The sequence below is a fragment of the Diprion similis genome, chromosome 8 (assembly GCF_021155765.1).
Source record: "Diprion similis isolate iyDipSimi1 chromosome 8, iyDipSimi1.1, whole genome shotgun sequence".
Taxonomy (NCBI): domain Eukaryota; kingdom Metazoa; phylum Arthropoda; class Insecta; order Hymenoptera; family Diprionidae; genus Diprion; species Diprion similis.
The window spans coordinates 14,331,362-14,349,961 of NC_060112.1; the positions used below are offsets into that span (position 1 = coordinate 14,331,362).

Sequence of the window (18,600 nt, forward strand, 5' to 3'; positions counted from 1 at the left end):
CTATACCCACTGCTGATTTATGCTGCCCGTAGTAGCACTCGATTAAATATCGATATCGAGAGCTAGCGAAGACAGCTGCAAAAAAGATGTCTTAGACTTAACGAAACGAGTCTTTGAACATGACTAAAGCGCGCGTTGAGCAGGTATAGACTTAGTCGTAAATAACCGATTTTTCGTTACGGTCAATGAAAGAGAATAAAAACGGACTTGAAGTCTGTGGCAATGACGTTGCATTACATATGCAATATGGTGTCGGAATAATGATAATACATATAATCGGAATAATTGCTCTGATGCATCCCAGCATCCAGTCGTTTTTTCTGCAGTAAAAATAATTTTCTGACTTCGTATATTGTATACTTACGGCGTAGAATTGTGTTGGTAACAGAGCCAACGAATATTTGCCAACATTATATCATTACTTTTTTCTGCCCATACCGGAAATCCTCGTCTGTTTTATAGCTATCAGATATGCGATTATATAAGATGTAATTAACTGAACATCCTGCTTTATTTCATAATCTTCTTGTCGTTACAAATGTTTACTTTAATGTTATTATCTTATGGATAGTAATCTTCCTGCGCCAGAGGTGTCGACTCGTTCTCGAAAATTTCAGCTACCAGGTTGGCAGACTCTATAATAAGTCATGCTCGTCATGCAATATTTTATTGCAATTTGTCGACTGTAAAGTTGTCTAATTAATGTCTCAAACGGGGCGCATACTTTATGACTTCCCTAATTGCAGGATCAAGAATTTCAAACTGAGTTCCATTTTTATTTTCATTTTCATGAGCCTAATATATAACACAACGTCAGTATACTGATATACTACTATAGCATGGTAATGCACTTTTTTCGTTCGCGATAACGAACTGGTTAGGATTTGTTTATTTCATTGTAGCTCTGACGTCAACGCCAATCTGTGTAGAGAAAAAAATCCCATCCCATTAATGATCCACCAGGGCCGGCAACTTGTCAATAACTTTTTCAGGTGCTTTAAACTTTCGTAAGTTCCGCGGCCGCGGGAGGATTAATGAAAATACTTTTTATAGCATTTGAATTTGCATACAGAAAATTTTTTGCTTAGAATTTTTTTCAAGCATATCCAGATTCTTTGTGCGCAATTAAATTTGGAAAATGTGTTAAAAATTTTCGCTGAAACAGTAAAATCTCATATCTTTTCTTTCAACGCGTTGATATGTTTTCCAGTGTCCTCATCGCGATACCAAAAATGCAAAACATGCCGGCCTTGATGATCATGGCATAAATTAATGGATTGTACCCGAACGATCGAAAAACTTCGTTTCTTAACGATTATCAACTGCCCAGATGGTTATGGCAGGGAATTGTTTTTATTCTTCTGAAGAATGTCGATGGGTGAAAAACAAATTATTTTTTGAATTTATACTGCTATTTTCGAAAGCCTCGGCATTGATTCCATTCCAAATACCTACTATCACAAACTGAGTTTTTCTCATCGCAGTGCTGTAGAGATATTAGATTACTAAGTTCTATCGCTTTTTCGCACTTCTTAGATATGCAGATTATATGGAATAAAACTTCACTCACTCGGTCACTGGTCGAATACACTCAAAAACAGTCAATAGCCAATTATGACTCAAAAATCGTATCACCAAATCACGTTTAAGTCACATTGGTGAAAAAAGATGGTCGCTCGCGGAATTTTCAAAGCGGATGGGCTGCTTAGACGTTGTTGTGCTAATCAAATGTTCAAACTCTGTAGATCCTGGTCGGAGAAGATTCACCGCACGATGTGAGTCTCTTGCTGGGTTTCTCCACCACCATATTCTCCAATTCAACAGTCACACGATTCTACCTACCTGACTCTAATATACGTCGCCGAAGTTAATTTAATTTTTACGGTATTCAACTCGACGCAAATCAGATAACAGGTGCTAACATTCCCATACCACAAAAACATGTATCCCACACGTTATTTGGACACTGTTATGACCTCACTTTTAATCCACGTCGTGCAAAGCTTTAGCCGATTTCTGCTCCAACGACACCGTATAGTGTCGCGGTTTTGATACGGCGCAGCGTTAGATTTTCGTTACCATGTCATATGATGTGACAAACGATTATCTCGTGAAAATTTATAGATATAGGTAAGACGGATCCAACCTTTCCGATGTGTTGTGAAAATTGTTACAAGGTTGCGATGTGGTTATACATCTTAAAATTCCGTCACCCAGTTATTGTGACATCAATGTAGTAACATTTACCAATACTCACAATTCCGCACCATAGTGTCGAACGTTCATTCGGTTCACGAGGCGATGATTCGCTGAGAGGAAGGATCTCGGCTCTTTCGTGGAAGCAAACAAGTAGGTTCAGGCGTGGAAAATATAACCACGTAGTTTCAACTTACGAAATGGGGTACAAGAGTGACCCTGTATTGGTACTTCCCTGAAAGTAATCGTTTCCAAAATTCCACCGCATAAGCCTTACGCGGCACATGTACTGGAAAACCATAATTGAAGTATAAGAAATTGAACAAACACCTTATACTATGTTTTATATTGTAATTAACTAGATGCTGACACATAGGACTTGTCACTTATGCAGATTATACACATGATGGGTTTTTAAGTGTAGCTTACAATTAGCGTATTAAGTTTTGCCTTGAATATACTAATGCAACAAGTTGATTTGTTTAACTTTATTTTATTCATGTGAATATAGATCAATTAAAATCCAGTTTCTGCCACAAGGCGATACAGCATTTGTTAGACTTGCCCTTATAGCAGCTGTGACACTTAACACGTACTCGATAGTTAAATGCGATATGTAAATAAATAGTTTAAGAATATGCATAAGTATTGCAATTAATTCTTAATTTGTTACGAACTGATGGTAAATTGCCTCAGCAATATTTGCTTGTATTCATCAAACTATTTGAGCAGCTCCACCATTCTATAAGAACCAAAAGCTCACTAACCGCCAAGTAAGGAGTTGCGACCGACAATTGTAGCCGCAACCGCAACCGATAGATAATTGCTGGTATTTGAAACCCATATTTATTAAATGGGTGTGCTTGTGGTTCCGAAAATTTTTCGAGTAAACGTAACCCCATATCAACTTGTTGGACTATGTTTAACTCTTTGTGAAATCATTAAAATATTTAACGTAAATGTAAATTATATCTACTTAGCTGTAGTCCCCCCCCCCCCCCCCACTCTTTCAATATAAAATTTTTCTAGATATTTTTTTTTTTATTTAATGTAAGCAATTTGATTTTGACGATGCATTAAGGCTGCAGAGCAATTTAGTGTCTGGATGTTTTCTGGTAGCAAAAACGGAAGTGATTTCTTTACAACAGTGCTGTTCCAAGGTTCTCTTACAAGATGATTCAACTCCTTCTGACGCGAGAACATCTCAGATGTATGAAATTGTTACTCTTCAGAGTCATCCGTCACATTGATGCTCAAATTTTTATTTTACAAAATTTCGCACAGGAAGTAAGTACTCATGATGTCTTCTAGAAACACCATACAGTAGAACGTCAATTATCCGAACATCGATTATACGCTGTTTTATCGCATCAGGTGAATAATCAGGCAACATTTGTTATTTTTCAATACTAATTTTTTCCATTGCATAGTTTAAAACATACTGTAACACCTTCGTTATTAATTCCTCTCCCTCACTGACAATTTGAATCTGACCTTATAGAAACCCAGCATCATTTGAATTCAGCCACCATGAATTTTTACACAGACAAAAATAAACGTTACCTGACAGTGATATAATACCATCGTGAAAGAGAAGTAGAGAAAGGCAATGCACAAGGAAAATAAGAGTACGACAAAATATTCCATGGGCATTCAAGTTCTTTATTTGCTGTTAGACTGATTAAATACGGGTTCGCCAATCACAGCAGGTAAGCATAGTGCAGCCATGGCGCATCAAATGAGTTAGGAAGAAATTTTTTCGGCTCAATATTAAAACATTTTTTTTTTATGAGACCATAGTGTTTTGCTCCATCCTTGTATCTATTGAATCGCATAAAACGTGTTGCAACACCATCGTTGTCAATGTCTTTTTCTGCTCTACCGTCAGCATACAACTTGCGAAAAATTTGTCTGTTTCCAACAAATGTTTAAAAGTTTCATACGTAAAGTATTAGATTACTGGATTTTTCATTTTACAAATTTTACGTATGTAGAATAATCCGAGATAACCTGTCCGGAATTATTTTCGTTGGTACTCAGGTGTACCTAAACCATGTATACGTGCTATTTGATAAACTGTAAGTTTTACAAAACATAACGCTGGATTACTAGTAAAATTTCCACAGAAATGATAACTCCTGTATTTGAACGGAATATTTTCCAGTCATTTCTCATTGGGACGCCATGTCAATTGTTTATAGAGAAATAGTGGATTGGCTTTTGTGAAAAATTCTGGTCCTTTATTGTTTGGGTGAGGAATCGTCCGCAAAGAGAAAAAGATCATCTTCGACAATTGGTAGTAATAAAACCTGAAGCAGAAAATACGATGAACTCTTCGAGTCCTTTATATAAATACATGTTTATTGTCCCCTTGCCCTTGCGCATTCGAAACGGAAAAATTTGAAAAACCGCAAAGGAATACCAGGAATGGCGGTATCGAAGAAGGTGACTGAAACCTTGACTTTTGTACAAAGATACATTTATCAAAGAAACAATAACGATATTGTGATAGAAGAAGATAAAAAAAGAAAATTCAATTTCACGAACTCAAGACCAGAAAGGATTTATACAGCTCGAAATTTCTACCACGATGAAAAACTTTACACCACAGAGAACAACATGTGGAGATTTATCCGTTTCAGTTTTCCAAGATAATTATTGTTCCACGGGAGAATGACTTTACGTTATGATAATAATGTGGTTAAAAAGAAGTCGTAAGCATCCTACGACTCGAGTTTCGGAACAAAGCTTGTGTTATTGCCCAGTAATCTGACTCAACAGCACTTAATAATTATATTAAGATGGACGCGGATCAATTGCCGCACACCGGTTGATGACGAGCTCCGAAAGCATCCGGTGTAAGAATTTCGTGTTTGTAATCAGTCATCGTCTATTAGTGAAAATTCGTGTAAATCCCCATCAACGTTCGGTCGTTAACCGGTCTTTGTTATTGTCCAAAGTGTGTAAAAACTGAGGAAGCAAAACACATCCACCTTGAAGCAAACGCGTGGGATGGCCGAAATTCTCGCGAATTAATCCCTCCAAGAATATTAATTAATCAGATGCACATATGCTTTGCGGTTATACCAATGTAGGTACACACACGGGGACACGGAGGTACATACATACATCGAGAGATTCGTTATAACACATTCTAAGATTGTAACACAGTAACAATTTTTCTCTCCTTAATTGCAGATTACCTAGGCAATTAGATTCTGTAGCCGTAAGCTATCGGAGAGTAATGAAAATTTCACATTTCTAAATGAAACCTTGCGATTTGAGTGATGCAAGGCATGATTCACCGTGTAATTCAATACCCGCGTGCATGAAGTTGACCATCGTTCAAACGATGTGGGTTTTTTGCTGGCTGCAAGTAGACCCTGACTCTTCTGATGGACCATAACTTTATTCCGAGGGCACACATTTAATCCTGCACATTTCAGGGAATTGTTTTCCAAAGCGTGAAAGGACGATTCATTTGTAAGAAACTGTAAGCTACCCACTCACTCCTCGACTTAATAACAAGAGTTACAATATGCTTAGGTAGATCCACGGACAATTGATGTAGATTTGACTTAAAAAAAGCGCTGCTCATATATTCATCGCAGCAAATGTAAAATCTACATTACATTTTTTCCCTGTAGTGAATTTACTTTCTTTTTCTTTCTTCGAGTTGGCCTGAGATGCGTGAAGGTAGATACAAGGCAAATTGGGGGGTTTGATCAGTTGCTTGTTCAACTCTTCGTTAATTCCCTTAAAAGAAGGTTAAAAAAAAAAAAAACATGTACATAATATATCTGACTGTTACCCAACGTGATCAGTTATTCCCCAGCTGTAGAACCAATTTAAGCGATCGTGTATTACGCTTATGAACTGGCATATGGTATCCGCGTGAGAATGTGTTGAACCGACGATTACATGCCTGGCAAAAAATTTCTCATCCGCTTCGGGCAAAACTTTATAATTTTTCTATCATCTTTTCAGCAGGAACATAATGTACGTGCTCGTTCAATATACGGTTTACACAGCTTCGCACATCTGGCTAACCATCATTACGGCTCGAAGTCGACGGATCTTCGTACTTTTTGGACTTTCGTAAGAGTCCAGTTTTCTTCCCCCCCCCCCCCCCCTCCCCCCCCCCAACCTACTATCCTCCAGTAAATTGGTGTAAATTTAAGAGTCGGAATACACCTTTCATAATAGTGTAACACACCCATACTATTCGAGATACTTTTGTGATTCAACAGCGAAAGTAGGAGGAATCAAGTTTAATAATCCCTGAAATATTGTCCCGTAAGATACAGTAACGCGAAGGTTATACTTCCACCATCGTACTTTAACGGGATCCTCTGCGCCTACGTATCAATGCAATTAACGACCGTTTAAACATGTAAGTATGCATCGAGTTACGTTATGCAGGGTATTTGCCAATGCAAAACGGTGTAACCAATTTGTTCGCATGGACAAATTACTTTTCATCGCTAATTCTGCGCGTTGCTTCGACGCAGTTTACAGCCATGCCCTTCACCGATCGAACCTTCCTCCTCTGCTCAATGAACTCACGACTTTGGGCAAGGTCGACTCTGGGCACCTCTGCGTGCACAAAGGATCCCACAATTTATCCTCAACACCCATCACCACTGCGCTGTGGTTAGGCCTCCCCTGTTATGGTCCTAGCTGCGTATCTCAAGAGCAGGTTTGACTTGCCGCGTGTTTTATAGCAGCGAGACGATATGAGAAGGCGGACAGAAATGCTCGAGGGTTGAATCAACCCGTCGAAAAACTCGGTGCGGGGTTATCGATTCATCGTCACTTTAGCGGTCGAATTTCACCAGATAGCGCAATTTTTGTCCCGAATAAGTTTATTAGACTTGCCTGTTATTCGTGTCTTCAGTATTACTGTGCGATGTCATACGTGGTACGAATAAACGTAAAATTATATTACTGATGGTCTATCGAATCACCTTCGGCGTGGTTTATACGTTACAAAATATTACTCGAGGAGATATGATTTTTTCACATCATGTTTTCTATTTTTAGAACGGTTTCTGCTCAAGAAGTTTATAACCAGATGCGGTTGATACCAATGACTTTCTTTTTGTCACTCTTCACGTCGTTCGACACGTTGGAAAATTTTTTGCTTAGATTTTTGCGATACTAGCAGTCCGAAAACGTAAATAGCATAAGATGTTAGGTAGCTCGGGAGCAGGTTTCGAAACTTTTGCCGTCTCAAATGATAAAAAAAACAAGAGTTTCTCGTATGTAACGACTTTCTACCATTCTATTTGAGACTTACCTCGCAAACATTACGAATGAGAAAAAAAATCTACTAACAATAAGATATCGAATCCTTGAAACTGCGTCCTGTGATTTATACCCAGTTGCATATATCGGAGACATAATTGGAATTTTCAACTCACGGGAGCTTACAAAAGTTTTTGTTTTAAAGTCACTACTTGGTATCGCTACTTAGCATCTATTCCTGAGAAGTTGTGAGAAAATATTTAAAATCTAGAATTGCACGGAAAACAAAATAATGGAGACATTTCTTATTTCTGTGAAAATCTTTATACTTTTGTTACGATTTGAAAATTTGCAAAATACTTTCTTCGGCCCCATTTTAAGGTTTTTTTAGTTTGTTTATAACGCAATCTGATAGTCCTTATACTTTTATTACGACTCACTCATACTCGTAGCTGGAAGTCGAGTTTTAAAGAAATTACTCTCTCCGATCAACCCCATTCGTATAATTTTCTTCAGCCCGTCTTGTGAAAACTCGTGAGGACTATTTGCTAAATCAGGTTTTTTTTCGCGCGTTCAGGTAAAGAAATCTTCAAGTGGCTATTCGTTTAACATAAAGATAAAAGTCGTTTGCTGCGAGAGACTACAAATATAATATTATTCGTTATGCAATCTTACAATAAAATTCCAAGTGATTTATGTTTTTTTTTTTTAGCGTATTACGGAAATGCGTTAGTATCACTTATAAACAAGACTTAATTTCAAATTTATGCACAGTTCGTGACGTCGTGCTCTGGGAAAATCCCCGGACAACAATCAAGGAACATGAATTGCATAGTAAATTATTATATGTTTTTTGTCACGCTAGTTGTAATCAGACCACTTCAGTCAGGTGTATTTTTTGCTCCGAAGAAATGGTCGATAATCGTGATATGAGCTACGCATTTGCGGTAACGCGACGATAGCAATCGATGACTAGATAGTAGCAGAAAAATCGTTTTCATAAAGTATTAAAGACCGTTTTTGTGTCGTTGAATGATTCCACTTAGGATACAGATGCGATTGATCGAGGGTCCTTGAATGCTACCGCAAACCTTGCTGGGTTTATTCATAATTTTGAAAAACAGTCGCAGATGATTGATTGGGAGATCATCAGTGTGACTGAAGATTTGCACTTACAACTGCGAAAGTGTGAATCGAGGTGATAATAAATCAACTGCGTACGAGTCGAATGCAAGGACGATGCCAACCTTGCGTTGTAATTGCGAGTTGCTTTGCATTCTGTCAATCCCCCGATGAATTACAACGGTAATTTACCATCTTTCTCAGAAGTTTATACACGTGGATTCAATCCCGTATCAAAAACATCAATAACTTGTTTTGTAGACGGTTAGATACACGTTATTTACTTCGCAGTGTAATGCCACAAAAACGAACGAAAGAAATAGTCGTCCTGAATGCTGTAGCAGCCGCCTGCAAACGACCGCTTCTTCAACTCAATTTTTACGTTTTCTCAACAATCGCCAACTATCAGGTTATTTTATTTTATTTATTTTTTCCCTCATCAGCATTCACGCACGTAAACCTCAACTCTCGGGGGGTCCAAGGGGGAACGAACAACGCATTTTCAAATTGACACTTGTGATATTCGATCTATAGTTACATCTGCATTTTCACAAGTTATAGCAGGAATGTTGGGAATAACCAGAACTGCTTACGAGAAAGACCGAAGTTTCCATTATTTTTGGTAAATTATCATATTGCAGTTGGTTTCTGCTAATGCGTACAATTTTCTTGGAATTAACCAACCGATCTCTGAGATCTGATACATTATAACGCATTACATTAGTGGAACCCCCAGCTAACGAACGTCACACCATTCCTCTTCTACACGCATAAAAATTTCCCCCATCCACACAGGTATCCAAGGTTTGGACATGCAGGGCGAATGAAAGTCGCCACCTTGGCCTCGTAGCGAGCTGACAAATATTTCCCGTGAAATCAGTATATGTATATTGGAAAAATAAAACATAGGAAGACTGCAAGGCACATGGGTACAGAAATACGCAGGTTGGCAATTCTATGGTTTTCTTTTACTCCTCTGTGAACCAATGCTACTGGCTGTGTAGCCAAACCTTAGAAGGCAATCGACAAGAACACGGATAAAAGTCCTCAAGAATTTATTCTGTTATCGAGATCCGATGTAGACACAGTCGATTCTCGTGATTGTAACGTGAATATAAAACAGTGGCAAGATTCTTGCCTATCCTTTAACCCGTCAGTAATTATTCTCAACTTTATTGGATGTCATTAAGCTGTGATCAACTGAAAGATGATATTCAGTAGTTTTTTGTTTGTTTTTTTTTCACCTGTTTATTGTCACCATTTAAATCGAAACGATTTCATGCAATGATACGAAATCAATTAGGTGTCGTGACTGCGCAGCTCTTACGCACGTGTAATCTCTACCTAGAAAGTTATACCTGCGAAAACTAGAGGTCGGAACATTAATTAAGCAGGATCAAATTTTTTCTCATTTTCAAGGTCTGTCCGAAATTAACGCCTTGTCTTTAATTTCTTACAGTTCTAGTCTAACTTTCGTATTCCTACCTCGAATACACTTGAAGAAATGAAGACCCTCTTTTCTTATGAACCCTCTACGGTCACCTGGGGTCGATACGACCCCAGAAGCTAATGTATTTCTTATGGTACGTAAAATAACTGTGACCACGAAGGGTTAACCTCGATCCTGTCGCTCGTTTTTGTTGTATCATTCATCTCTGGATAGTAAAAAATCAAAGCTCTACCGCTGCTAACGCATTTTAGAAATTCAATTCCATAATGAAATCGTCATCAGCTTTGAATCGAGTTGAGTTGTGTAACTGGTCAGGGATGATGCTCGATCAGAATAACATTCTACGTTTGTTCCCAGGTATGCGAAGGATCATCATAAGACTATCATTCTTCTGTATTGAAGAGATTAATTAACAGGTACTTCACATTGTTACTGCTGATAAAAATTGGGCCTCGTAACAGTGCTCGTAATATTAGTATTTTCGGTGTGGATCAAGAATAATAACCAATAAACTCATTCGTGTGTAAGTGCGGTAATTAGAAGTGGATGGAAAGAAGACAGAAAAATATGAAATAAATATTAAATAGGCTTCGTAATTTGATGCACATGAACTACCCAGCTAATATACGTTATGATCTATCGAAATCTATACAGGTGTTCGCGGTATATCATATAATGTTAATTTTTTTTTTATTGTATACAGCTATTTTGTAAACCGCGTTTACTTTCCGTGATTCGTTTTCTAGAGAAACGTGCCGAGAGATCGCGGGATGATAGGTAAGAAGATTTACAGCTCGTAGAAATTCAAACTTTCATTCACCTTGAGGAAATTCATTCGCTTAAATCGTTCCTCACCCTAAGAGTTGGTCAGCAATAGTAATATTGTAGTAGATGGCCCTAGTGACTGGTGCCGATTTCTACCAGTGCCGAGCGAGCTCTCGTCGGTAACTCGGTTTTTTGTTGTTGATCAAACAGAACTCCGGAGTTGTTAATGAGTTTCTCCAATTGCTTTGCCAGCCGAGATCTGATCCGTGGAGTGTTCAGCGGCTACCGATTGCCGTTACAATTATGTCAAAATACTACAGGTATCAGGTAAGCGATATCTGTGCGAAACCGACGATGATTTTTACCGACTAGTGATTTATTTGAAAATACCAACCGGTAGGTAACACGGTATGAAGTGCTATTTTTCCTACTTCTTAAGGGTGATTAAGGGAAAATTAATACAACGATATTCGAGTGTATAGCTATAATATTAACATACATAAATACAAACGTAAAACGTGAAATGTATAATTGTAAAATCTAATGATACAATTAATGTGTAAATGATTGATATTCATCTATTTCCATAAATATATTTTAAATATGAAGAAAAATCAGGTTTCTTCACCGAGAGACTATCATAAGGTTGCTCCGTTCCAACTGAACGCGACGTGAGCTACGAGGAGGTACACCATGGTGACGGTGGTGGTAGTTGTCATGATAGGAAACCCCACCCTAGAAGTCAAACGTACAAGCACAAGAAGTTCAATTGCCACATTACTGAAACGGAGTAGTAGTAGTGATCGGGGGTGGAAAACTTACTTGAAAAACTGCATGAAGGTAATACGATATCCGTGCTGCTCAGCCACGCCAGCACAAACCACATTGGCACTTGCTCCAATCAAAGTTCCGTTCCCTGCAAACACCGTATCTGTAAATTCAACTAGACGACCACCAGACAAACTGGCAACCTCGTGCGCCCTACGCGCAATCTTTTAACAATATTGAAACTCAGATCGATCAGATACCAGCTGACGAAGTTTCACTTACCTCCTAGGCAAGCCCCGAAGGCTAAAGCCCAGACGAGTGGCTGTAGAGGAAGTCTTAATTCCGGATTATGTGCCAGACTGGTCGCAATGCGTACCATCATGGTTGTCAACGGTATGTTGTCGACGAAGGCGCTTGCCAATGCGGAAACCCATAGCAGGAGTAGAATCGCCACAGCTAGTTGAGAGTCCTGGTTTACGGAGAGAATTACTGCTTCCGTTTGTTTTCCTATCCAATCAATGAGACCGAGCCGAGAGAGAGCCTGCGTTGGATAAATTCGTCCTGTTATTTGTCGACCGACTCCGATATAGTCCACTACCCGTTCATGTCTCTAGCAATTCAATTCACCTCCATTAGGATGAATAAAGCAGCGAAAAAGATTAAAGTACTCCACTCGACGCGAGCTAGAAGACCGTCCAGATCCTCCTTGTCTGCTAAAACCAGCAGCAGCAGAACTCCGAGAAGAGCGGCCCAGCCAAGGGAGAGATTTAAATTCGGTATACTGTGCAGGAAGAATAAAGTAATTACGAAAACCATGGTGCATCCACACTTTGCCAGCAACCATTTGTCTCGGATTGGATACTGAAAATCAGAAATTAATTAGTACACAATTCGATGAGTTTTTATGTGGCTGCAGGATTTCTTTCATACCTTCTCTTGCAGTTCCTCTAGATTAGCTTTGTAATTTTCTATAGCGACGCTCCCCGTCATCAGTTTCTTTCTTAATTCTGTCACAAGTCGTTGCACTTTCTTGGTCAGCGTACCACGAACTAAATCTTCGTCTTTGCTATAGCTCGACAAGCTGGCGGCTGCTCTCTGCCAAATTGCTATTTCGTGTCTAAGTTCCTAAAGTGTAGAAATCGATTTGACCATGAGATTTGAGGTTTCACATTTGTGTTTTAGTTGAGAGAATTTTATACCAACCATCACGTCTTGAGGCTCGTCGAATCTGAGAACGGACATGTCTCGAAACATAAATCTCAGCTGAAAGTGTAAGACTATGCAAACGAATATGACGCCGATTCCCATGTGCAGAGTGAAGGTACCAAAGTCAACGCCCTACGAATTATTGTTGAGACATAAATTATGCAAGTATATATTATTTTCAAATTTATACATACGATTTCAATTCGTACGGTCATTATTTAATGTCTCAACTTCACTTCCTGACCGAACCCATATCAAATTTTTAAAACAAAGTTCTGGTGATGATTTGAATGACTTATACGACTTACGCCCTTGATGACGTGACGATTCGAAGCGATGATCACGTTTGGTGGATCCCCGACAGGAGTGATAGCACCGCCTATGTTGGAGTAGACGATCATTGCCATAAGAATTGGCACTGGGTTCAATTCCATTACCTCACATAACCGGATGGTGACTGGAGTCATTAAAAGGACTGTCGTTACGTTATCCAAGAATGATGATACGAGGGCGGTAAATATGCACAGCGTATGGATTAGAGGCCAGACTTTTCCACCGGTTATCTGGAAAGAGACATTGTTGAACATCGTCGGATGTAACATGACTCCTCTCACATTGATCGTTACAGTAACATAACCGGGGTTATAGACCAATTGTCTTGAAGTAGTACAATAGTTAGTGGGTAGCTTCATTTTTATGGTCTTATTTCTTTCGAATTGTATTTATCGTAAAAAAATACTCACCTTATATGCAAAGACAGCGAGATAATCGAATATTCCCGTCTCTGAAATTATTGCGACCAGCATCATCATCGAAAACAGCAACAACAAAGTCTCGATGTCTATCCAAGAAATCAATTCCGCCATTGTTGGCCGCTAGTTGGTAATAATGTAAGTACATTAAATGAACTGAGTATTGCACGTTTTCAAAACACTGTCTGCATTTGCTAAGCGTATCAGAAATAATAGTAATTACCTCGTTCAATGCTGCTAAAATTGCTACTGACATTGTTGACGCCAACATTGCTGCCAACGATCTGTGAACCACCTGAAGCAGAGAATATCTTGTAAGAAATTTCGAAGTCATAATTCTCGGTGCCGGAAGTTCCTACCTCAAATATGATTAAAATGTATAATCCGAGCAGTACAACAGCTGCATAAATAATTCCGTCCTCCATGTTTATAGGTGAAAGATCATAACCCATGGCGACCGGAAGGCTGGATTGTAAGTTTGTTTTCATCTTCATCCTGATGAGGCTTTTCGACAGACTCCTGAAAATCAGTACTGACTTTGTACACAGATTTACAAGTTTAATCGATTTCGTATCAGGAAACAAATTAATATCTCAATCTTGCTATTGGATATTTTCACTCCGTTACAAATCGGGTTGAATCAGAAACAGGGAAGTGAAATTGTAGTACATACCCAATTTCAAAATCGTCCAACTCGAAAACCTTCTGTTGTCTTTGATCCGGTACTATGTCTATTAACTCTTCCGAGACCAGCGGCACAACCCAAGGTTCGCTTACGTTCTGCAAATTGCACGTTGTTTCAGATTACGAAATATAATGAATGAATTCAAATTTGAGTCGTTTAATGTACCTTAATGAATTTTATGTTTTCGTATGTTCCATTGCTATTAAACCCAGGGTGCAGAAGTTCCAGCCACACTGTTAGATAGTTCGTCGTTAAATTAGCGTATACAGGTGGCAGTAGTGCACCTTCCAGAGTCACGGCGACTTGACGTTGCATCGGATGCTCGAGTATTAAATAACCTGAATTCGGAATCAAGAGAAAATCTAGAAAATTGAAAGACATTCAACCACATATACGTTTAAAAACTGATATTCTTCTGTGTGATTCTAGTTCATTGAAGTATTTTCCTCCGAAAAGGATACTTCGAATTTGATCCACTTGGACTGAAATTTGGTGCATTGTTCCTTCCTTTTCTTGTTTGGTCATCAGAATGAACTGAAATCATGAAGATTAAAGCTTTTAATGCGATATTCGCAAGTGAAGGAAGAATATTCTCTAGCGTAATGTAATGTCTTAGAAACTTACAGTGAACAAACACCAGCACGCTACCAGCAGTACCAATTTGATATATCGATAAACGGGATTCGGCTTTGGCTCATGACTCTGGCTGTCCATCCCATCTTTAGTAGTATCTTCTTCCGTTGGTACGGGCTTGCTAAAAAGATGATAAATTCGTGTGTGCATGTAGTTACAGAAGACTATGATTATTTATCGATATGATATTATATTTTCGTGATTAACTAATCAAAGAAACTTACTGTTTGTGGGAATGCTGAGATCCCATTGCCATGTTTACTGTCAAGTAATCCATCTTCGGTGAGGCGTTGTCGCTGAAATATAGATAACAGTAGTTATCAGTCCAGGATTATTACAATAAAGTGAGAGCTTAGAATAATCTCGGTGATCGTTTCACTCTACCGGTGAAAATTCGTGCAATAAATTTATAATACGCTTAAGTTGAACACTTTTGCTTGTTTCAAAATTTCGCAAAAATACTCATACTTTTTACGTACTTTTTCAACGAATTATGATAGACCTTTTCGTATTCCCGTCGAAATGCCGCTAGACTAGGATCCAATCTAATCGCTTCCGGGAGTTGACTCCATACTTGCAGCCCTTCGTGGGAAATAGGACCCAGTATCGCGGCAGAACTTCCAGTTGATGAGGGGGGTGTTCCTGCAGATATTTAAGTGTATAGGTAGACGTATTTAACGCCAGAACTACCGGACCAGTCAAAATTACTGCTCTTCAAAAAATCGTAATAATACATAATTTTCATATCAATATGATATGAAAATTTTTTATTATCAGGTATGTTTTGTAGACCAGGTATTTTGATTGGTTTCGGTAGCAATGGCTTCGTCTTAATTTCGGTAGTTCCAGTGTTAACGTAATGACGAACACTAAAACATTTCTCTTCTCTTTGCAGTTGCGAATTCAAAATATGTTACCTGGAGTGCTGCGACTGTAGCGGGAACTTCGCCTGAGAAATCTTGGTGTCCGAAGTCCAGTTTCATCTTCACTGGAGTCGACGTGAGACATTTCTTAGGCTGCAAGAGAAACAAGAAAAATAATCCTCGATTTTTCAAACTCGAATATGACGAAGTACAATGCTGTACAAAACTATTAGTTTAAAAAAAATTCGTGCACCTAATAATTATGATACAAGATCACAAAGTTGTTACGTTTCAGCCCGATACATTGTAAACGAACGAAACCAAGTCGTGGTTGGCGTCGCTACGCGAATGACCACTAATCGGTAAAATATCACTAATGTTCAAGTAGGTTAAGTATACCAACAATAAAACAGCATAGTATCAGATTGCAATCATTCATATAATACACCTTATCGTCTGATACGTGTTGATAATTAATTTCTTGAATGAGACCGTTATTCACGGCCAGGGATCCGACATTGTTGATCTCTTCGTCCTTTCGACGAAAGGTCATTTTGTAACCGTTCAAATTATGTATGTCTGAACATGCGAGTTTGATCGAATAATTGGCCAACGAATGCAGCTTATCTTATACCGCAGTATCGCAGCTTTGATATTATTGTTACAACACAGTACGGGCTACGTGTATTATTATAAATTTACTGTGTTTATTCCCGTTGTGTCAAAAGTTGGTTTGAATATTTCGTACTGCTCGAAGTTTTAAACGGTGAATAAAAATTCTCGATGAGGTTAGTAAAAATTATGTTTGCTGGCAACAAAAAGTATCGTTTACTCACCGATATTTACAATTTAAATTACAAATCCGGCCGCTCGAATGGAATAATCTTGGCACGTGTTGAAGGAATCGCTGGTGACATGAGACTGCTTCTCCTAGGCTTCAAATAATTTTATCAAGGTCAGTTTTTGCTTGATATTTACCTGTTGGCAAAGATCCAGAGGTATAATAACGTATATATATGAATCTAGCAATACACGTGTACGCTTTTCGCGAATATTTTGAATTCAAGTCATCAAGTCCTCGCTTACTTTTATCTTTCAATTGTGTTTTCGTACCTCTATGTTTATCGTATACTGTGCGGAGTACACGGAAAACGTGACGAAAATAAGTTCAACAAATATCCCAATATTCTCGTACGAAGAATTTATCCTTATCACATTTCAGTCTAGTCACCAAACTCTTTTCTGCCTAGAACGGGGACTGACGTACATCGAGGCTATCGTAGCTCGAGAACGAGAGAGACGGACATTGTGTTATGGGTTGTTCGTCTTTTTCTTTCACGTTAAGTCATATCAAATAGGCCAACAGTGCCCAACAGTTATACCTTTCGCCGATTATGTCGCCACCACTGTCGCGCAGATATCTGTACGTTGTATGAACTGCCGTAGAGTTTATAATAGTTCGTAAACTTTTACTTACAATACATAATTAGTTGCTAAGGTCAACGAGTACCTCCTCGATAAAGATATTCCGAAACCTTTTCAGTTAATTCGACAATGCTGCTAATTGTAAGTTATGCAGGCGGTGCACATTCCGGTAACTCGAGCCGTGAGAATTTCCTGTTAACACCACCTCTTTATGATCACTCATCAGCATTGCAGATTTCTGTTTCAGCTAAAGACGCGAGTTGCAATTTTCTTGACACATACATCAACACATTTTACGGCATTTCGTACCAGTTCAATCTGACCATGGTGTTTTACTGATGGCATGACGTTGATCATTACAAAAAACGTGATTTCAATCACTGTTGGTCATAATCAATCTCAACAAAATTCAAAAGGTTTATGCTTTGTGAAAAAACGAGTATTGTGAGACTGAAGCAAAGATGAGCGTTCATCTACTAGTTTGGGAGATACAGGAAATTCGATTAAAATTACATATTCCAATAAAATAGAATGAAAAACGAAAAAGATTAGATGGAAGAAAACATTCGTTGGGATTTGCAAATATACTGTAAAATCCCAGCGCTCGAGATTTTTGGTCTTTTTCAGACCTGTATTTGCCCTTTCGAATATTTTACTTTAATTTTTCTTTCTTATCATTATCGATTTACTTTTATATTCAAAACTAAGTGCATACTCCCGTTCGATTTAGCGTCAAAATTTTTGTTTTCCACAAAAAATTTACTCTGTAAATTTCAGCGAAATTTGTTATGAATGATAGCGATCTTTCTAATCGAGCGATTGCTACAAAAGTGATTATTTTCAAAATTCGAAAATTTGTAGATCGTGTTTTTTGTGTCAATATTCGACATACTTAGAGGAGAAAAGAATTTAAAATGGTGATTAGTCAGGGCCAGATCGAGATCGCCCGAAACGTCTCATACATATAATAGGTACTAATGAAGTCATTCACGTCAATTATACTAATTTGGAGTTCCTTCGTCGTTAAGTAAACAACAATTTTGATTCTCCTTCCAAAGTGAAAATGCACTGAGACGTTTCTGACAACAGTAGCTGCATATTATACAACAAACTCAAGACTGAACTCAGCACCCAGTCAAGAGAGTCAAAGGTCGACGATAGGGGCCTTTTCAACGTTGTTGATGAATCTTTATGCTGAAATTAGCTGAAAAGTAAATACTGTCTAGATAAATTCGAAATCGTTTCAAGATAGAAGTTAATTGTTTTACACAATATCGAAGGTTTTATTTGTTTCACTTGATCGGTCTGGAAGTGATTTGATATGCGTACAAACGTTGTGTGAAGTATAAAAACAACAACTAAAACATTTGTCCGTTCAAATTGACCATGAGATCATTTCACGAAAGTTAATGCTGGTCTGACTAATTGTAAGTAAAATTTTGTGGGATCAATCTAACAATAAGTCTGACGTAGGTGCACATGATTTGA

The 18,600-nt window shown here is 38.3% G+C and overlaps 1 protein-coding gene and 1 long non-coding RNA gene across 2 annotated transcripts in view; one reads left to right on the forward strand and one right to left on the reverse strand.

The window, feature by feature from the left end:
- LOC124409467 overlaps positions 1-15,849 on the forward strand; it is a 67,583-nt gene extending 51,734 nt beyond the window's left edge. The window contains exon 3 of the long non-coding RNA XR_006929517.1: positions 15,720-15,849. This is a non-coding gene — a long non-coding RNA (uncharacterized LOC124409467). The remainder of the gene's footprint in view (positions 1-15,719) is intronic.
- Positions 11,289-15,834, reverse strand: LOC124409461 (P protein-like). Its single transcript, XM_046887073.1, has 17 exons — positions 15,742-15,834; positions 15,304-15,466; positions 15,049-15,120; positions 14,816-14,945; positions 14,653-14,725; positions 14,357-14,529; positions 14,180-14,286; positions 13,866-14,025; positions 13,730-13,801; positions 13,498-13,629; positions 13,063-13,317; positions 12,752-12,886; positions 12,479-12,673; positions 12,176-12,409; positions 11,831-12,089; positions 11,603-11,696; positions 11,289-11,515 (listed from the first exon to the last, which is right to left on the reverse strand). Exons 1-17 carry the CDS (start codon positions 15,830-15,832, stop codon positions 11,419-11,421), a joined length of 2,442 nt encoding a protein of 813 aa, XP_046743029.1. The 5' UTR covers positions 15,833-15,834; the 3' UTR covers positions 11,289-11,418.
- Positions 15,850-18,600: the final 2,751 nt, after the last annotated feature.

Coding starts and splice junctions, on each gene's coding strand:
- LOC124409461 (XM_046887073.1), bottom strand. CDS start 15,832: ATGTCTCACGTCGACTCCAGTGAAGATGAAACTGGACTTCGGACACCA. Junction 14,287..14,356: donor AAAACATAAAATTCATTAAG/GTACATTAAACG, acceptor TGCAATTTGCAG/AACGTAAGCGAACCTTGGGT. Junction 11,697..11,830: donor CTTCGGGGCTTGCCTAGGAG/GTAAGTGAAACT, acceptor CGGTGTTTGCAG/GGAACGGAACTTTGATTGGA.